Source organism: Oryza glaberrima, chromosome 11 (assembly GCF_000147395.1).
Source record: "Oryza glaberrima chromosome 11, OglaRS2, whole genome shotgun sequence".
NCBI lineage: Eukaryota > Viridiplantae > Streptophyta > Magnoliopsida > Poales > Poaceae > Oryza > Oryza glaberrima.
Window position 1 is genome coordinate 5,327,546 of NC_068336.1, and position 15,896 is coordinate 5,343,441.

At 44.8% G+C, this 15,896-nt stretch overlaps 1 protein-coding gene and 1 non-coding gene across 2 annotated transcripts; both read left to right on the top strand.

The window, feature by feature from the left end:
• The first annotated feature begins 2,579 nt into the window (after positions 1–2,579).
• LOC127756115 (small nucleolar RNA Z247) lies at positions 2,580–2,718 on the top strand. Its single transcript, XR_008013155.1, has one exon. It is a non-coding gene; the product is annotated as a small nucleolar RNA Z247 (small nucleolar RNA).
• Positions 2,719–11,550: 8,832 nt separating this feature from the next.
• On the top strand, positions 11,551–14,884 carry LOC127754039 (F-box protein At4g22280-like). Its single transcript, XM_052279490.1, is given in 7 exon segments — positions 11,551–12,291; positions 12,294–12,787; positions 12,904–13,065; positions 13,156–13,309; positions 13,644–13,721; positions 14,315–14,463; positions 14,466–14,884. Coding segments are annotated over 7 exon segments (1,485 nt in total). The 5' UTR covers positions 11,551–11,903; the 3' UTR covers positions 14,526–14,884.
• The last annotated feature ends 1,012 nt before the right edge of the window (positions 14,885–15,896 follow it).

Consider the following 15,896-nt stretch of genomic DNA (forward strand, 5'->3'; position numbering starts at 1 on the left):
AATGAAAGGAAATATGATAAGGGTAATTTTTCAAATGCTATTTTCCCTCAATATCTTATTCTTTATTTACTCATTACTGAAAAGAAGTTATGTATGTCTGATAGTCTGTATCGTTCTGTCATCTAGCACTAAATAAGCCTTCCAATTATCTACTTCAAAATTACAGTGTGATAAATTTGATGCTTCGAAAGTTAGCTTTGATGCCTGCCATAATTACACCTAACCAATTTTAAGCTCAAATGAATTAATTGATCTGGAAGATGTGGAAGTTGGAACAGGATGGCATTGCCTTGGTTGCTGCAACAGATGGCATCTGCCAAGCTCCTTGTGCTGCGCCTTTGTAGAGATGTGTGGAGCTTCTAAGTGCACTGTCTCACACTGGGTTCTGTAGTACTGGCAGGGTTGACAGAAATCTTTCCCTTGTGTTTTGTAGGGTTGAAAGGATTTCCGAAGTCCTGACCATGATAAATGAAGTAATGAGAAGCTGCAAAATAGTGTAGAATATATTAACGGGTGGCGATAATGAAATTGGTTGTACAACAAGGCTTTATGGTTGATATGAAACAAGTCGAGCTGACCCAACTTCTATCCAGGCCGAGAAAAGGGCTTCGTGCTACATGCCAAGAAGCAACCAAGGGATTACAGATTCTATGCTTTTTTTTTTGGTAACGATAAACTCTGCAAGGAGATATAAGAGTTAATTTGGTTACCAAAGTTGGATTGCATGGTGAGGCTGTAATGCTTTTGTTTCAGTCTGGAGAAGCGGTTCGTGCCGAGGCATTATGCTGTAGAGGTACCTGGGGTGAAGGGATTGATAAAAAATGGTGCTGAATTTTACAGCTATAGCAAGATACTACTACATTGACCACAGCAAAGGGCGCTACATTAGTTCATGGATTTGCAGATGCCTTTGCTGCAGTTTGTTCTGGGAAGTGCCTGCAAAAGTCTTAGCTTAAGATATAGGTTCATTTTATTTTTCAGGCTCATGGCTAAGGCCATTCACAGTGCATCATGGGCCAAGCTCGAACCTGTGATGCCACGTAGGACGAAGTTCCTCTAAAGCAACTCACCTCACAATGCAACTCCCACTCCCACCCACTTTACATGGGTCCCACTCCCACACACTTTTCATCTACCCTCTCTCTCTCCACTGTCTCCTACTCTCCCCCACCGGCGGAGGAGCACCCGAGGCGTCACGCGCTCGGCGCCGCCGCCGCCGCCACGCCCCACCTCTTCGTCCACCGCCGTCGGCCACATTAACGCTGGTGCCTCTCTCCCTCCCCCCTGCGGCGCTCGCCGGCTTGTAGTGGGACGGCGCGGAGCTCGTCGGCGTGGAGTGGGATGGATCTGGTGGCGCGGATCTGGCAGAGCTCACTGGCGTGGACCGGATGGCGGGAGCTCGCCCTCTCCGGCGGCGCAGGGCTCATGGAGCTCACCGGCGTGGAGCGGGACGACGTCAAGAGGGACGGCGCGGAGCTCGCCCTCTCTAGCGGCGCGGATCTAGCAACCGCTCATCCCACCGCCGGCGCCGAGTCCGAGCTCCCGCCATCCCCTCTGGCGCCGCGCCGCGCCACTCTCTCCACCGATAGCGCCTCTCCCATTCTCTCTCTCCCCAACAGATTTGGTGATGGCGGGCGGGAGAACGAGCCGGTGTTGGGCAGGGGACGATGACGAGCGGCGGCGCGGCGCGGCACTAGATGGGACGGTGGGAGCTCGGACTCGGCGCGGATGCGGTCTTCTCCGGCGAGCTTCCCCCTTGCCCTCTCCCTCTCTCTCCAGCTATCTCGCCATGCATGTGGACGCGAGCGATTCTTTCTCTGACAAAAGTTGTTTTTGTTAAGATAGATACATAGAGTTGCTCCTATCTCCTAGAGATATGGTTCGGTTCCATGTGATAAGGTTAGTTAGATCACATGCGATATTGTTGTTCTTATCCTTTGTAACAACCAGAGATTGTAAGCCACGTCAAGGGCTGTTCTTGACACATATTAATACATCTGTGCGGCCTCCTACGGGAGGTGAGAACGCTTCACAATATACATGGTATCAGAGCCTTTCTCTTCCACCCGATACAAACCCTAGATCGATTCCTCGCCATGGCGAGTTCCTCTTCCGCATCTGCGCCAGCTGCACTTGGTCCTCCAGTAACTGAGAAGCTCACCAGGGACAACTATGTCCTCTGGCGCGCACAAGTTCTCCCGGCGCTTCGTGGAGCGCTGCTCACCGACTACCTCGACGGCACGGCTGAGGAGCCGGCCAAGACGAGGACGACTATCGACAAGAACGACAAGGAGATCATCACCAAGAACCCGGACTACGCCAAGTGGATGGCCCAGGACCAGCAGGTTCTGGCCTATCTGCTAAATTCTCTGTCCAAGGATGTTCTGCAACAAGTGGTGACTCTCAACACATCTGCGCAAGTTTGGGATGCCCTCACCAACATGTACGCATCTCAATCTCGTGCATGCATCACCAACCTCAGGATCAGCCTCGCCAACACCAGGAAGGGATCCATGACCACTGTTGTCTACTTCTCCAAGATGAAGGGACTGGCTGATGATCTTGCGTTGGCCGGCAAGCCTCTAGATGATGAAGAACTGGTGTCGTACATCCTCGCGGGCCTCGACATCGACTACAATCCATTGGTATCCACTGTTGTTGGTCGTTCTGATCCAATCTCTTTAAGTGATCTGTATTCCCAGATGGTTAGTTACGACAACCGTATGGATCATCTTCAAGGAGGAGGGCAGATTCAGTCCTCTGCAAACTCAGCCTCGCGCGGCCAAGGCAGTCAGCGGGGTGGCAACAACAATGGCTTCCGTGGTCGCGGCAATGGAGGCCGTGGTCGTGGGAACGGCGGCCGCAGCGGCGGTCAGCAGGGGCCTCGTCCGGTATGCCAGCTCTATGGAAAAACCGGGCATACCATCATCAAGTGCTGGTACAGGTTCGATCAGACCTACCAGCCGGAAGAAAAGGTTGCTGCAGCAGCCATGAACTCGGCATACGGCGTCGACACCAACCGGTATGTTGATTGCGGTGCCACAGATCATGTGACTGGGGAGCTCGACAAGCTGTCCATTCGTGAGAAGTACAATGGACAGGAACAAGTTCATGCTGCAAACGGCTCAGGTATGAACATCAGTCATATCGGTCATTCAGTCGTTTCTACCCCAAACAAAGATTTTCATCTTAAAAACATACTCTATGTTCCTTCTGCTAGTAAAAACCTTGTTTCTGCCAATCGTTTAGTTGATGATAATGATGCCTTTCTTGAGATTTACCCTAAGTTCTTTAATATAAAGGATCAAGCAACGAAGAGGCTTCTACATCACGGCAGAAGTAGAGGGCGACTCTATCATTTGGCTCCAGTGTCCGGTGGCTCAAGTCTAGATAATAAAAATGCTTTAAGCATTACCAAGCCATCATCTGTTAGATGGCATTATCGTTTAGGTCATCCTTCTTTTGCTATAGTTCATCGAGTCATTCAGAATTTTAAGTTACCTTGTTCTATTGAGTCAAATAATGTCGAACATTTTTGTGATTCATGTCAAAGGGCCAAGAGCCACCAATTACCATATTCGAAGTCTATCAGTGTTTCCACTACTCCTTTTGCTCTTGTTTTCTCTGATGTTTGGGGTCCAGCACCCACTTCTGTTGGGAGACATGATTTTTATGTGAGCTTTATCGATGACTATAGCAAATATACGTGGATCTATCTCCTGAAAAGGAAATCCGATGTTTTTCAGGCCTTCCTAGACTTTCAGAAGTATGTTGAACGCCAATTTAACACTAAAATCTTGGCCATGCAAACAGATTGGGGTGGTGAATATGAGAAGCTAAACTCCTTCTTTAAACGCATAGGCATTGTTCATCATGTCTCTTGTCTGCATGCTCACCAACAAAATGGGTCGGCCGAGCAGAAGCACCGAGACATAGTTGAAAAGGGGCTAGCTCTGTGAAATCATTGTCATGATTAATATTTGTGATGAACAATTGGCTGTGTAAATGATTTAATCGAAGAATTGGTTGAGAAGTTGTGTGAATGTTAGTGTGAGTGCGTGTGACTAATGTGGATCAGGTTGTGATATCTGTGCCCAGAAATGGTTGTTTTGTCTGATTGTGTGCAGGTGGCTTGAGGTCAGCCTTGGTCAATGGTGAGGACCGGGACTATGCTCAGGGAGGAGCAGAGATCTAGTGCGGTCGGGATACCATGTAAGAAGGTGATTAGAGTCAGGATTCTTGGAAGTCAACTTCGGTCAACGGTGGGGATCGGGACTAAACTCAGGGAGGAGTTGAGGTCCAGACGGTCAAGGATACCGGTGACGAAGTTGGATATGAGATGGCATATGGTGGATGGACATCGTGTGGAAGAAATCTTCACAGCGGGCTTCACGAGGTGTGCGTGCAAGCGTCGGGGTTCGCGAAGGAAATTGAGTGATAATATTTGGAGGAGTATTTGGTTGCTACAGTACTCGAGGTACTGTAGCGTGCAGGTATGCATGCATGTACGGTGATGTACATGTGTAGCTTGCTGATTGGTTGGCTTGGAGGTTTGCATGTGTGCGTTGGCTGTTTGGGAGGAAGGCAGCTGGCAGCATGCAGCGGCTCGGCAGGCAGAGCTGGGTCGATCGGTTGGCTGCAAGCCGAGTCGGCTCAGGTTGCAGTGCGCACGAGGATACCGAGTGAAACAGGAGACCGAGTGCGTATGGGATACGTGTCGGCGGCGGAGTGTCCGTTTCGATGCTAGATTTTCTGCAGCCTGTATGGCTGATTTGGAATTAGGGATTGGGTCCTATTGTGAATAGGAGTTCTACACCTATTTTGAATAGGGAGTTTTTTGGTATAAATAGAGAGGAAGCGTGAGGCTTTCCTGTATCGCTTTGAGAGCAATTAAGTTGATAGTTTAGTTAGGGTTTCGAGTTTAGTCGAGATTTTTGTAAGGAGTGCTGTTGTTGCACTTTGTAAACACAGAGAGAAGTAATAAGGTTGTCATCTACTTTGAGAGTTCTTCGATTTGTGTTTCATCGGGTTCGGCGGTCTAACCGGTGACATACCGACGGTTCAACCGGCGACAAGACGGCGGTTAGACTGGCGGCGTATGACCGGTTCGACCGGCAGCGTACGAGCAATCCGACCGGCGGCGACAAGACTACGTCGAGATTTCCATCGATTTGAGGGTAACTTTTATTTCTGCTAAAAGTTTTGGGTTTTTGGTTTTCCCTACCATTCAACCCCCTCTGGTAGGCTTGGTTAATTGTGTTCGATCCTACAAGCTCTTCTCTCCCAAGCCTATGTTCCGTTAAAATTTTGGGATGAAGCCTTCCTCACAACCACCTATCTCATCAACAGATTACCTACCCCGGTTCTCAGCCATCGCACACCGTATGAATCCCTTTTCTCTCAGGCCCCGGACTATACACATTTGAGAATATTCGGGTGTGCGTGCTGGCCTAACCTCAGACCATATAACACTCGGAAACTCTCGTTTCGTTCCATTCGCCGCGCCTTCCTTGGTTACAGTCCTCTCCACAAAGGCTACAAGTGCCTTGAAATCTCCTCTGGACGAGTTTACATATCCCGGGATGTGGTTTTTGATGAATCTGTGTTTCCTTTTTCAACCCTTCATCCAAATGCCGGCGCCCACTTGCAACGTGAAATATCTCTCCTTCCTGCTAATCTTCTTTCGGCATCCGATCAAGGGGGGGAAACTACTAATGATCGTATGACTTATTGTTCTACTGACCCTTCTTCTGATCGTACACAGAATGCAGGAGAAAACTCGGCGCAAAACGGTGCAAGTTTGGGCCAAAACGGTGCAAATCCGGTTCAGATCCCACATGAAATCACAGAGCCTTCGCTTGACGCTGAGAACACTGAATACCAAGGAGACCCTGCCAGCCCTGGCAGTTCTGGCAACCAGCAGCAGCAGTCCTCATCAACCAATGGAGGAGCAGGTAGCAATGACGCTGGACCTCCCACGCCGGGATCCTCTGCGTCGACTGCTTCATCTCAGCAGACCGCACCAGGATCAGCTGTGGAAAGTGGCACTAGCACTGGATCTCCTGAGCAGATTACTGCCACACCACCTCCACCTGTCAGACACAGAACACGGCTCCAAAGTGGTACTCCTACTTGTTAAACCTACATTGAATATTGATGGGACTATTCGGTACTCTTTAACATGTGCAGCAGGGGAACCAGTTAATCTGCAAGAGGCGATGGGAAACCCCAACTGGAAGAAAGCTATGGACGAAGAGTACCATGCACTGGTAAAGAATAGCACTTGGCATATGTCAATCCACCTCAAGGTCAGAACATTATAGACTGTAAGTGGGTCTATAAGATTAAAAGAAAGGCAGATGGAACAATTGATAGATACAAGACTAGGTTGGTTGCCAAAGGTTTCAGGCAAATGTATGATATTGATTATGAGGATACCCTTAGTCCTGTAGTTAAAATTGGCACTGTACGCTTGGTTCTAGGAATTGCTGTGTCTGGTCTCTAAGCCAGCTGGATGTCCAAAAGGCCTTTCTTCATGGAATCTTAGAAGAAGAGGTGTATATGAGGCAACCCCCTTGTTATGAAGGTAAATCAAGTCAGGTGTGCAAACTGGACAAGGCAATTTATGGGTTAAAACAGGCACCTAGAGGCACCTAGAGCATGGTACTCTAAACTAAGTCAGAAGCTATGTCAGCTAGGTTTTATTCCATCAAAGTCGGATACATCCCTTTTCATTTACAACAAGCATAATATAACAATGTATATGCTAATTTATGTGGATGATATTATTGTTACCAGTTCATTAGGAGATGCTGTCACAGCTTTACTCAAGGATCTGAGAAGTGACTTTGCTTTGAAGGACCTTGGAGAATTACACTATGGCTGTGTTTAGCTTCAAAGTTTGGATTCAAACTTCAGTCCTTTTCTATCACATCAACCTGTCATACACACACAACTTTTCAGTCATATTATCTCCAATTTTAACCAAAATACAAATATTGTGCTCAACTAAACACAGCCTATTTCTTGGGTATAGAAGTCAGGAAGAAGGATGATGGAATTCTCCTGAACCAAGCAAAGTATGCGCAGGATCTATTAAAGAAGGTAGCAATGACTGAATGTAAAGCTGCTCCTACTCCTTTGTCGGTCTCTGGGAAGATCATGGCGCACAGTGGTGAACCACTAGGCCGTGATGACAGCTCCAGGTACAGAAGCATAGTAGGAGGATTGCAATACTTCACCTTGACAAGACCGGATCTTGCTTTTGCTGTGAACATGTCAATATCTGCATGCACCTACCTCAGAACATTGGCTTGTAGTCAAGCATATACTTCGGTATATTAAAGGTACAATTGATGTTGGACTACATTTTAAGAGATCAAATTCTACATTAATTAGTGCTTTCTTTGATGCTGATTGGGCTGGTAGTTTGGATGATAGAAGATCCACTGGAGGCTTTGTAATATATCTTGGTCCTAATCTAGTGTCTTGGAGTGCTAGAAAACAACCAACAGTCTCAAGATCAAGTACTGAAGCAGAGTATAAGGCAATGGCTAATGCTACTGTAGAATTAATTTGGGTGCAATCAGTTCTAAATGAACTAGGAATTAAAACAATTCAGACTCCTGTTCTTTGGTGTGATAATTTAGGTGCAACCTATTTATCATCCAATCCTGTGTTTCTTGCTCGCACAAAACATATTGAGATCGATTATCATTTTGTTAGAGAAAGGGTAGCCAACAAAATGCTGGATATAAGGTTCATTGCTTCCAAAGATCAAATTACTGATGGTTTCACCAAGGCCTTGTCTATGCAAGGATTAAGGCAGTTTATGAGCAATCTAAACTTAGATAAGTTATGATTGAGGGGGAGTGTTAAGATAGATACATAGAGTTGCTCCTATCTCCTAGAGATATGGTTCGGTTCCATGTGATAAGGTTAGTTAGATCACATGTGATATTGTTGTTCTTATCCTTTGTAACAACCAGAGATTGTAAGCCACGTCAAGGGCTGTTCTTGACACATATTAATACATCTGTGCGGTCTCCTACGGGAGGTGAGAACGCTTCACAATTTACAGTTTTGTTTTGAGGAGGCTCTCGGAGCCAAAGAAGGCTGCACGAACCCAGGGAAGTCATGGGCCCCACCCACGTTCCTCCTCCATGTATGCATTTTACCAACGTGTACAGAGATTGCCACACGCCACCTCACCGCAATGTGTATGGTCTAAGAGTAAGACAACATCACATGAAACACCTTTTGCTGTGAGCAGGCTCAGTTGATGTCAGCCCTTGTAATGTCTGTCTCGAATCTTGATTTTAGCAGTACAGGACTATCCGATCCCTCCTAATGCTTTTCAGGTCCAATTTGTGGATGTCATGCAGCAACCTGATTGTCTTAATTTTGATGCCTAGTGCTCATGTGATGTCTTATTGCTTCTGCAACTATATTCTTGTTCTGATAATAGGGAAAAAAAGTGTTATCAATGATTAAGCCGCTTATCAGAAGTGTTGTTTTTAAATTGACATTTTTACTTCATTCTTGTCAAAACATAGCTTTTCTTTTAGAGCCTTATCAAATCATAGCTGCTAAAGCTGTTATGTGATCTTAAAAGATCAGTTCTTGAGGCTTGAGGCAGGGCGATCCCTTATCACCATACCTGTTTCTTCTCTGTGCGGAGGGCTTCTCTACTCTGCTGAATGCCGCAAGGGACGCGGGGACCCTCACAGGAGTAAAGATCTGTCAGCAAGCTCCGAGTATAAACCATATTCTTTTTGCGGATGACTCTTTCATTCTCTTGGAAGCAAATGAAGACAATGCGAAACACCTGCAAGAAGTGCTCACACTTTATGGGAGTTGTTTGGGACAGACCATAAATAAAGACAAATGCTCAGTCATGTTCAGCAAGAACACTCGTCAGAGTGCAAAAGAAGCCCTAATGTCGAATTTGGACATTTCCTTAGAAGCTAGGAATGATAAATACCTTGGACTACCGGTATATATGGGAAGATCAAAAAAGAAAACCTTTGCTTATCTGAAAGAAAGAATATGGAAAAGAATTCAGGGATGGAAGGAGAAAATGATGTCGAAGGCGGGGAAAGATATTATGCAAAGGTACTATAGCTCAAGCCATCCCGACATATGCCATGTCATGCTTCGACCTAACAAAGCAATTGTGTGATGAAATCAACTCAATGATCTGTAGATTCTTCTGGGCACAGCAAGAGAATGAAAACAAGATGCATTGGTTATCCTGGGAATTATTGTGCAGCCGGAAACAAAGGGGGGGGGCTGGGGTATAGAGACCTCCACATGTTTAATCTAGCCATGTTGGCCCGACAAGGCCGGATACTCCTAATGACACCAAATTCTTTATGGGCGCAAGTCCTCAGGGCAAGATATTATCCTGATGGGATCTTCTGAAGGCTAAGGAAGTAGCGGGGATGTCATACTCCTGGCGAAGTATTGTACGTGGTCTGGATGTCTTAAAAATAGGTTTAATTTGGAGGGTGGGGGATGGAACAAAGATTGATATATGGCATGATCCTTGGATTCCGGCTAGCATCACTCGGCGGCCAATCACTCCAAAGGGGAACATAGTGATAAATAAAGTGTGTGACCTGATCGATCCAGCTACAGGTGCATGGGATAGACAGCTGATCAATGATATATTTTGGGAGGATGATGCAGCAAATATTCTGGCAATACCGGTTAAAGAGGGCTGGGAGGACACATGGGGTTGGCATTTTGACGACAAAGGACTGTTCTCAGTTAAATCAGCATATCATATGCTGGATGATCAGCGAGAAAGGCAAGCAGTCAGACAAGTGGGTGAATCCTCTTCGAGGCCTGAACCAAGAAAGGATGGATTATGGTGCAAAATATGGAAATTGGATGTTGGCCCAAAAGTTAGACACTTCTTATGGCGTTTAGCTCATAACAGCCTCCCTTTTCGTCTGAACATAAAGAGGAGGGGTGTGGAGCTAGATACAAAATGCCCTGTGTGTTTATGGATTGATGAAGATGGGGGGCACTGTTTTTTTTAAATGCAAACCAGTGAAGATGTGCTGGAGAATGTTAAATATGGAGCCAATTCGGCTATGTCTAAATCAGCAGAGATCAGCAAAGGGAGTAGTTGAGCACGTCCTAGCTCTAGAAGATAATATGAAACGGGTAGCAGCTCTGTTATTGTGGAACTGGTGGAATAATCGAAATAAAATCAATGCGGGTGAACAAGGCTGCGCGCCTGAGGAGGTTGAAAGAAGAGTAAGATCTATGGCCTTGGAAATAGTCGTTTTAAAAGGAGAAGTGAGTACCCAGCAGGGGAAAGTATCGACAGAAAAGAAGTTATGGGTGCCGCCAGAGGAGGAAGAACTGAAGCTGAATCTTGACGGAGCTTTCTATGAGGAGAGCAAATCAGGAGGATGGGGTTTTGTGCTGCGTGATCATGTGGGCAGGGGCTTAATGGCTGGCGCTGGAGGTCTGCAGACTGTCCATAGTGCAATATGTGCTGAAGCCTCTGCGTGTTTATACGCTCTCCAAGCTGTTTCTGAACGACGAGTGTCTCGTGTAAAGGTGGAGACTGATTCACAGATTTTGGTGACAGCAATCCAGACGAATGCTCATGATCATGCGCCGGGAGGAATTCTGTTCAAGGAGATTAAGGATTTTATTCATAAAAACTTTGTCAGAGTTATTTTCTCATATGTTCATCGTAGCTGTAATCGGTGCTCCCATGAACTGGCACATTTGTGTACCAGTAAGGACCCGGATTGGTCTGATGTCTGGACTGATCCCATCCCAGCATTTGTAAATCGCCTCGTGGCTCGCGATATCGCCGAGTCCCCCGTATTAACAAAGAGGTGGTTACTATAAAAAAAAAAGCATACTACTTCTGTACCAAAATGTAGGGATAAGTTCACTGTACATCCCTCAACTCTTCATGTTATCTAATTTACAACCCGAACTATGAAACTAAGTATATTGCACCTTTAAACTATCAATATCGGGCATTTTACTCTCTTGAAGTGGTTTTTAAGCTGGTTTTGGTATAGTTGGATGCCACTCAACAAGTAGTTACACATCAGCATAGGGGTCCCACCAAAAAGCTGGTTTCTGTAAAAAAAACTTGAAAAATATGTTTATTTAATATTTTAAAGTAACATCTATATAGAAAGTGTTTTTTTAGAAACCCATCGAATATCAGTTTGAAAAACATACTAACGGAAATGGAGAAAAAATCTATATTTTGACGAGAGAAGAACACCTATGTGTTCGAATTGATTTAAGGGAACTGCATAGGATGTCAATTGGAGTATTTTCACCAAAAGAAAGAAGCATCGGAATTATACATGAAAAATGCAGTGTATATTTTCACATGCATCCTTTAATAGAAGGGGTTCATTTACCGGGAAATTTAACAATTTGCTATTTTTGGATATGGCAATTAACGATTTGCCACTCATGTGGCTATGACATGTGGGCCCCTCACGTGTCTTATGACATGTGACTCTAGTGACAAATCGTTGCAAATAGGGTGAAACTAATCACCTCCGTTTCTCCACCCTTCCCCCTCTCTCTCTCTCTCTCCTCGCCGCCTCAAACTGATCGAGGCTGACCTCCTCCGATCCAGCGATTCCTCCGATCATCCTCGCGCGCGCCGCCGCCGCCAGCCGCCTCGCCCCACGATTCCTTCTTCCCGCGCGACTTGGCTCTTCGTCGGGCCTCTCGCCATTGGCGTACGTACTCTTGCTGCCCGGAAGCTGCCGGCGGCGGCGAATGGCGATGCGAGCTGCTTGGTGCTGACCCAGGAGAGCCCTCGTTCCTGCTAGTTATCGGCGCGCCCTCGCGTCGGCCCGAGCGGTTCTTGGTCCCGCGCCGACGCCCGCAACCTGTTCGACGGAATGTCCCCGCGGAAGAAGGCCAAGGAATCGCCCGGCTCGACCGGCGGCGACCGGATAGGGGCCCTCCCGGACGAGGTGCTCCACCACGTGCTCTCCTTCCTACCGGCGCAGGAGGCCGTCCGGACGTGCCTGCTAGCCCGGCAATGGCGCCACCTCTGGAAGTCCGCCACGGGGGTGCGCATTGGCGAGGACGATACCGATCCGGGAAGCGTGAAGGACCACCAGGAGTTTCTCGACCGTCTGTTGGTACTCCGTGATAGTGTGCCTCTGGAAACCTGCGTGCTAAGGTTTAGTGGGCACAGCAAAGAGCTCATCGAGGACGCTGCCCGGCTGAATTTTTGGTTCAAGCATGCTCTACTTCGCAAAGTTTGGTTCCTCCAGCTCGAAAACAGGGGTTTTATGACCCAGTTCCGATAGATGAGCTGCCTCTTGTCTCCCAGCACTTGACAAGGCTACAGCTTTATGGTATATTGCTAAACGACAGCTTCCTTAACTTCTCAAGCTGTCCAACATTGGAAGAGCTAGTGTTTGAGTTTTGTTTCTTCGAGTGTGCCAAGATCTCCTCTAACTCGGTGAAACGTCTGAGCATGACTTGCTGCAGTTTCAATGCGACCTTGCGAGTACGTGTTGATGTCCCGAGTCTTGTTAATCTGAGGTTGGATGACTTCGAAGAACGGGCTCCATTGCTTGACAGGATGCCATCATTAGTTGACGCATTTGTGAGAGTCCCCTGGTATGGTAAAGACTTTTGCAGTCAATCTAACTCTGGTGATTGTACTCGTGAGGGCTGTGAATCTTGTTATGGTATCAAGGACAATAATTGCGTGCTTCTGGATGGTTTATCAGAAGCTAAGACGTTGGCTCTGATGAATGGACATAAATCGGTATGCTTGCACTTTCATTTTTTACTTATTTATATTATCTCATTATTTCTATTACCATGCATATATCCACTTGAACTCTGAGGATTTGTTCATTTTCTTGTCTGCATTCTGCAAAGTTTATTTTCAGAAGGGATTTGAAGTGGAGCCCAACATTTACGAAGTTAAAGACTTTGTTATTCAATGAATACTGGTGTGTGCCTCATGATTATAGTGCACTAGCTTGCATTCTTGAACACGCACCGGTTCTGGAGAATCTCATTTTTCAGATCTATTCCAAGGTATACCTTCTCTAATTTGACATATAATTCCTTGTTGAAGTTTTTAAACATTTTTCTATTGATCTTATTAAATGTTTTAATTTCTGACAGGGACCTGAACATGTAATGAAAATCAACGGAAACTGCTCTTCAGTGGATAGATCAGCTGCAATATCAGGACACCTTGAGATAGTTGAAATCAGATGTGAAATGATTGATAACTTTGTAGATAAAGTTTTGAAGTATCTGTCTACATTTAACGTACGTAAAGAACATACTTCATTTTTTCTATATTTCAGAGATTTTCCTTTACCTTCATATGCGTGAAACATAGCAAGCAGTATTGAAACTCTTAAGTTCACTGGAAATGGCTAGGAACAGAGATTGATTCAGAAATTAAAGCATGCAGATCTGATTGGGAAGAAATTACCTAGTCTACTTTTTTGGCTGGTAGTATCCAAAGAAGAAAAACCATACAAAGATTTCTTAGAACTTCCTTGCATCACATAACCAGCATGATAACTTTTATGTAATATGGCTGTAATTATATCTTTCAAATATTTGATTTTATTTTCTTTCCCATCAGTTGCATATTCCAGTTTATGTTGATGTTGCCATCTTGAATTCCAGTTTATTACTTGCTCTTATTGCTCCCATGTCATTTGCCATGTGGACAAGTACCTCACAGACTGCTTATCACATTGTCAAACTACTAATGTGAGAGAATACTGTTCTTCTGAAGTCGTCAGCTTTACCTAAGAGAATACTGCATAAGATTGCTTAGTTCTTTTGTTTAGCTAAGATAATGTTTTTCGGTGCCTCTAGATTATATTTGTTAGGTGGGGGCTTTACTCACGGCACTTGGCCATTGAGGCCTGGAGTCCAAGCATCTTGTTTACCAGTTATTATAAGTACCCATATAGTCCCTAGAGCATGCAAATTTCTCTATTGTTGTGTGCCAGGCTATAGAGAATCTATCAACTCTGCAGTATAAGCTGCAACCAGGATATAAAGGGTCAATGCTTCCCCAAGTTAGGGCATTTTATTATGTTTCTTTTCTTTGAATGAAGTAGTGGATACAATCAGAATTTTTTATGGAGAAGTAATGTGGTATTTATAGCAATTTGTATTTGGAAAGATTGATCTAATGGACTAACTTTGTCAACTGATTCAATGTTTTCGTTTTGAAGTAACTGAAACTTCTGTAAGTTAATTTTCAGCTGAGACATCTTGAAATTTACTGTGCTTGTCATAGTTGTTATTTCTGCAGTTTTCAATTTTGAGGAAATCGGGATTTCGGACGATGACGATGATGAAGACGAAGATAGAGATGGAGATGAAGACTCTTATGAAGACGAGGAAGATGAAGATGAAGATTCTTACGAAGACGATGATGATGATGATGAAGATGAAGATGAAGACTCTACGAAGAGGGAGATGAGGATGAGGATGAGGATGGAGATGAAGATGAAGATGCTTGATGCACCATCATTTTGATTATTCAGAAGCTTGAGACCTAAAGGATGGTAACATGGTGTTTTTCTCCCTCTAAGTAGCTTGAAGGGGCAGACTTTTGGATTTGTAGTAGGTTACTTAGGTCATCCACCCAGAAGCGGTTCGGCGTTTTATTATACATTTCTATTAGTCTTTGCTCATTTGACCGTGTAGTCTTCTGCACTGATCAACATATTCATGAGCTCACCTAGTTGTAAGTAAATTTGTAATCACCAGAGGCCGAGGGACTGAACAAATTTACTCTTGAATAGTCCTCTCTAATCCTAAAATTTGTAATCACCAGTTAATTACGGGCTTGCTGTAATACTTATTTTATTTTGTGGGGAGTTCTGTATCTTACTCTGTTTCTAAATGTAGTGCTTAGGGAATACGCGGCGTGTCCCGCGGTTAGGTGCGCACGCAAATTAATACGTACTGGCTTAAGCAGAAAAACCATTAAACGCAAACTAACTGTTATTGACAGAATGATCCCTGTTCATTTCATTTAACCTAAAGGTAATCTCAAAACATAGTATGCATATGTTTGGGAGTCTGTTATTTGAGGGGCACAAAATTTTCATGTTACTAATTGCTCATGTAAACTCGTAAATATTACTGGCCGGTCAATAACAAAGTATTCCGTGTGCATACTAAATAAGAGAATGACCAGAGCTAAGGCATTGTCCAGCATGCCCCAGTAGCAACAAAGGGACCACATGTTCTAGGCATTTTTTCTACAAGAAACTCCGCAGAAACAGGGGCTGAGCTAGAATTAGAATTAAATGGAGGGGGTGCCACCTGCTTAATTTACTCTACATTATATTTAGTCTAAGGTGATACGGGTGTTTAAGTTTGTATGGAGGGGGTGTGCACACATGGTGAAAATATGTTAGATATAGCTAAAAGAATTTCTTAACAGGTTATTGGGCACCCCACTAATATACTCTACCTCCGCCCCTGCATAGAAATATAACCTATCGTTTCGCTTATACTTATCCGTACGGGTTATTGGCAAAAAAAATAATTTATAAGTAAAACTTTTACATGTCCTTGGCGATTTAAAAGCAAACACTGTAAATATAAACCACAATGAAAAGACCCACAAAATTAGCTCCCAAATTAACTTTTAAATTTAAATTTTGACTTATAAATATAAGTACCTGAGTTTTTGTTACCGGAGTGCAGAGTTGGCCTTAAGCCTTCTGCAATGCTCTTGTTTAGCCTGGTTGGTGCAGAAGCATGAAAAAAGGTGACTTTTACCGCTGTGCTATCTTTTTCTCAAGAGGATTTCTTATGATGGTACATTGACCATTGCAAGGGTACTACTGTTAAGATCATGTTCAATGCACCACCGTGGA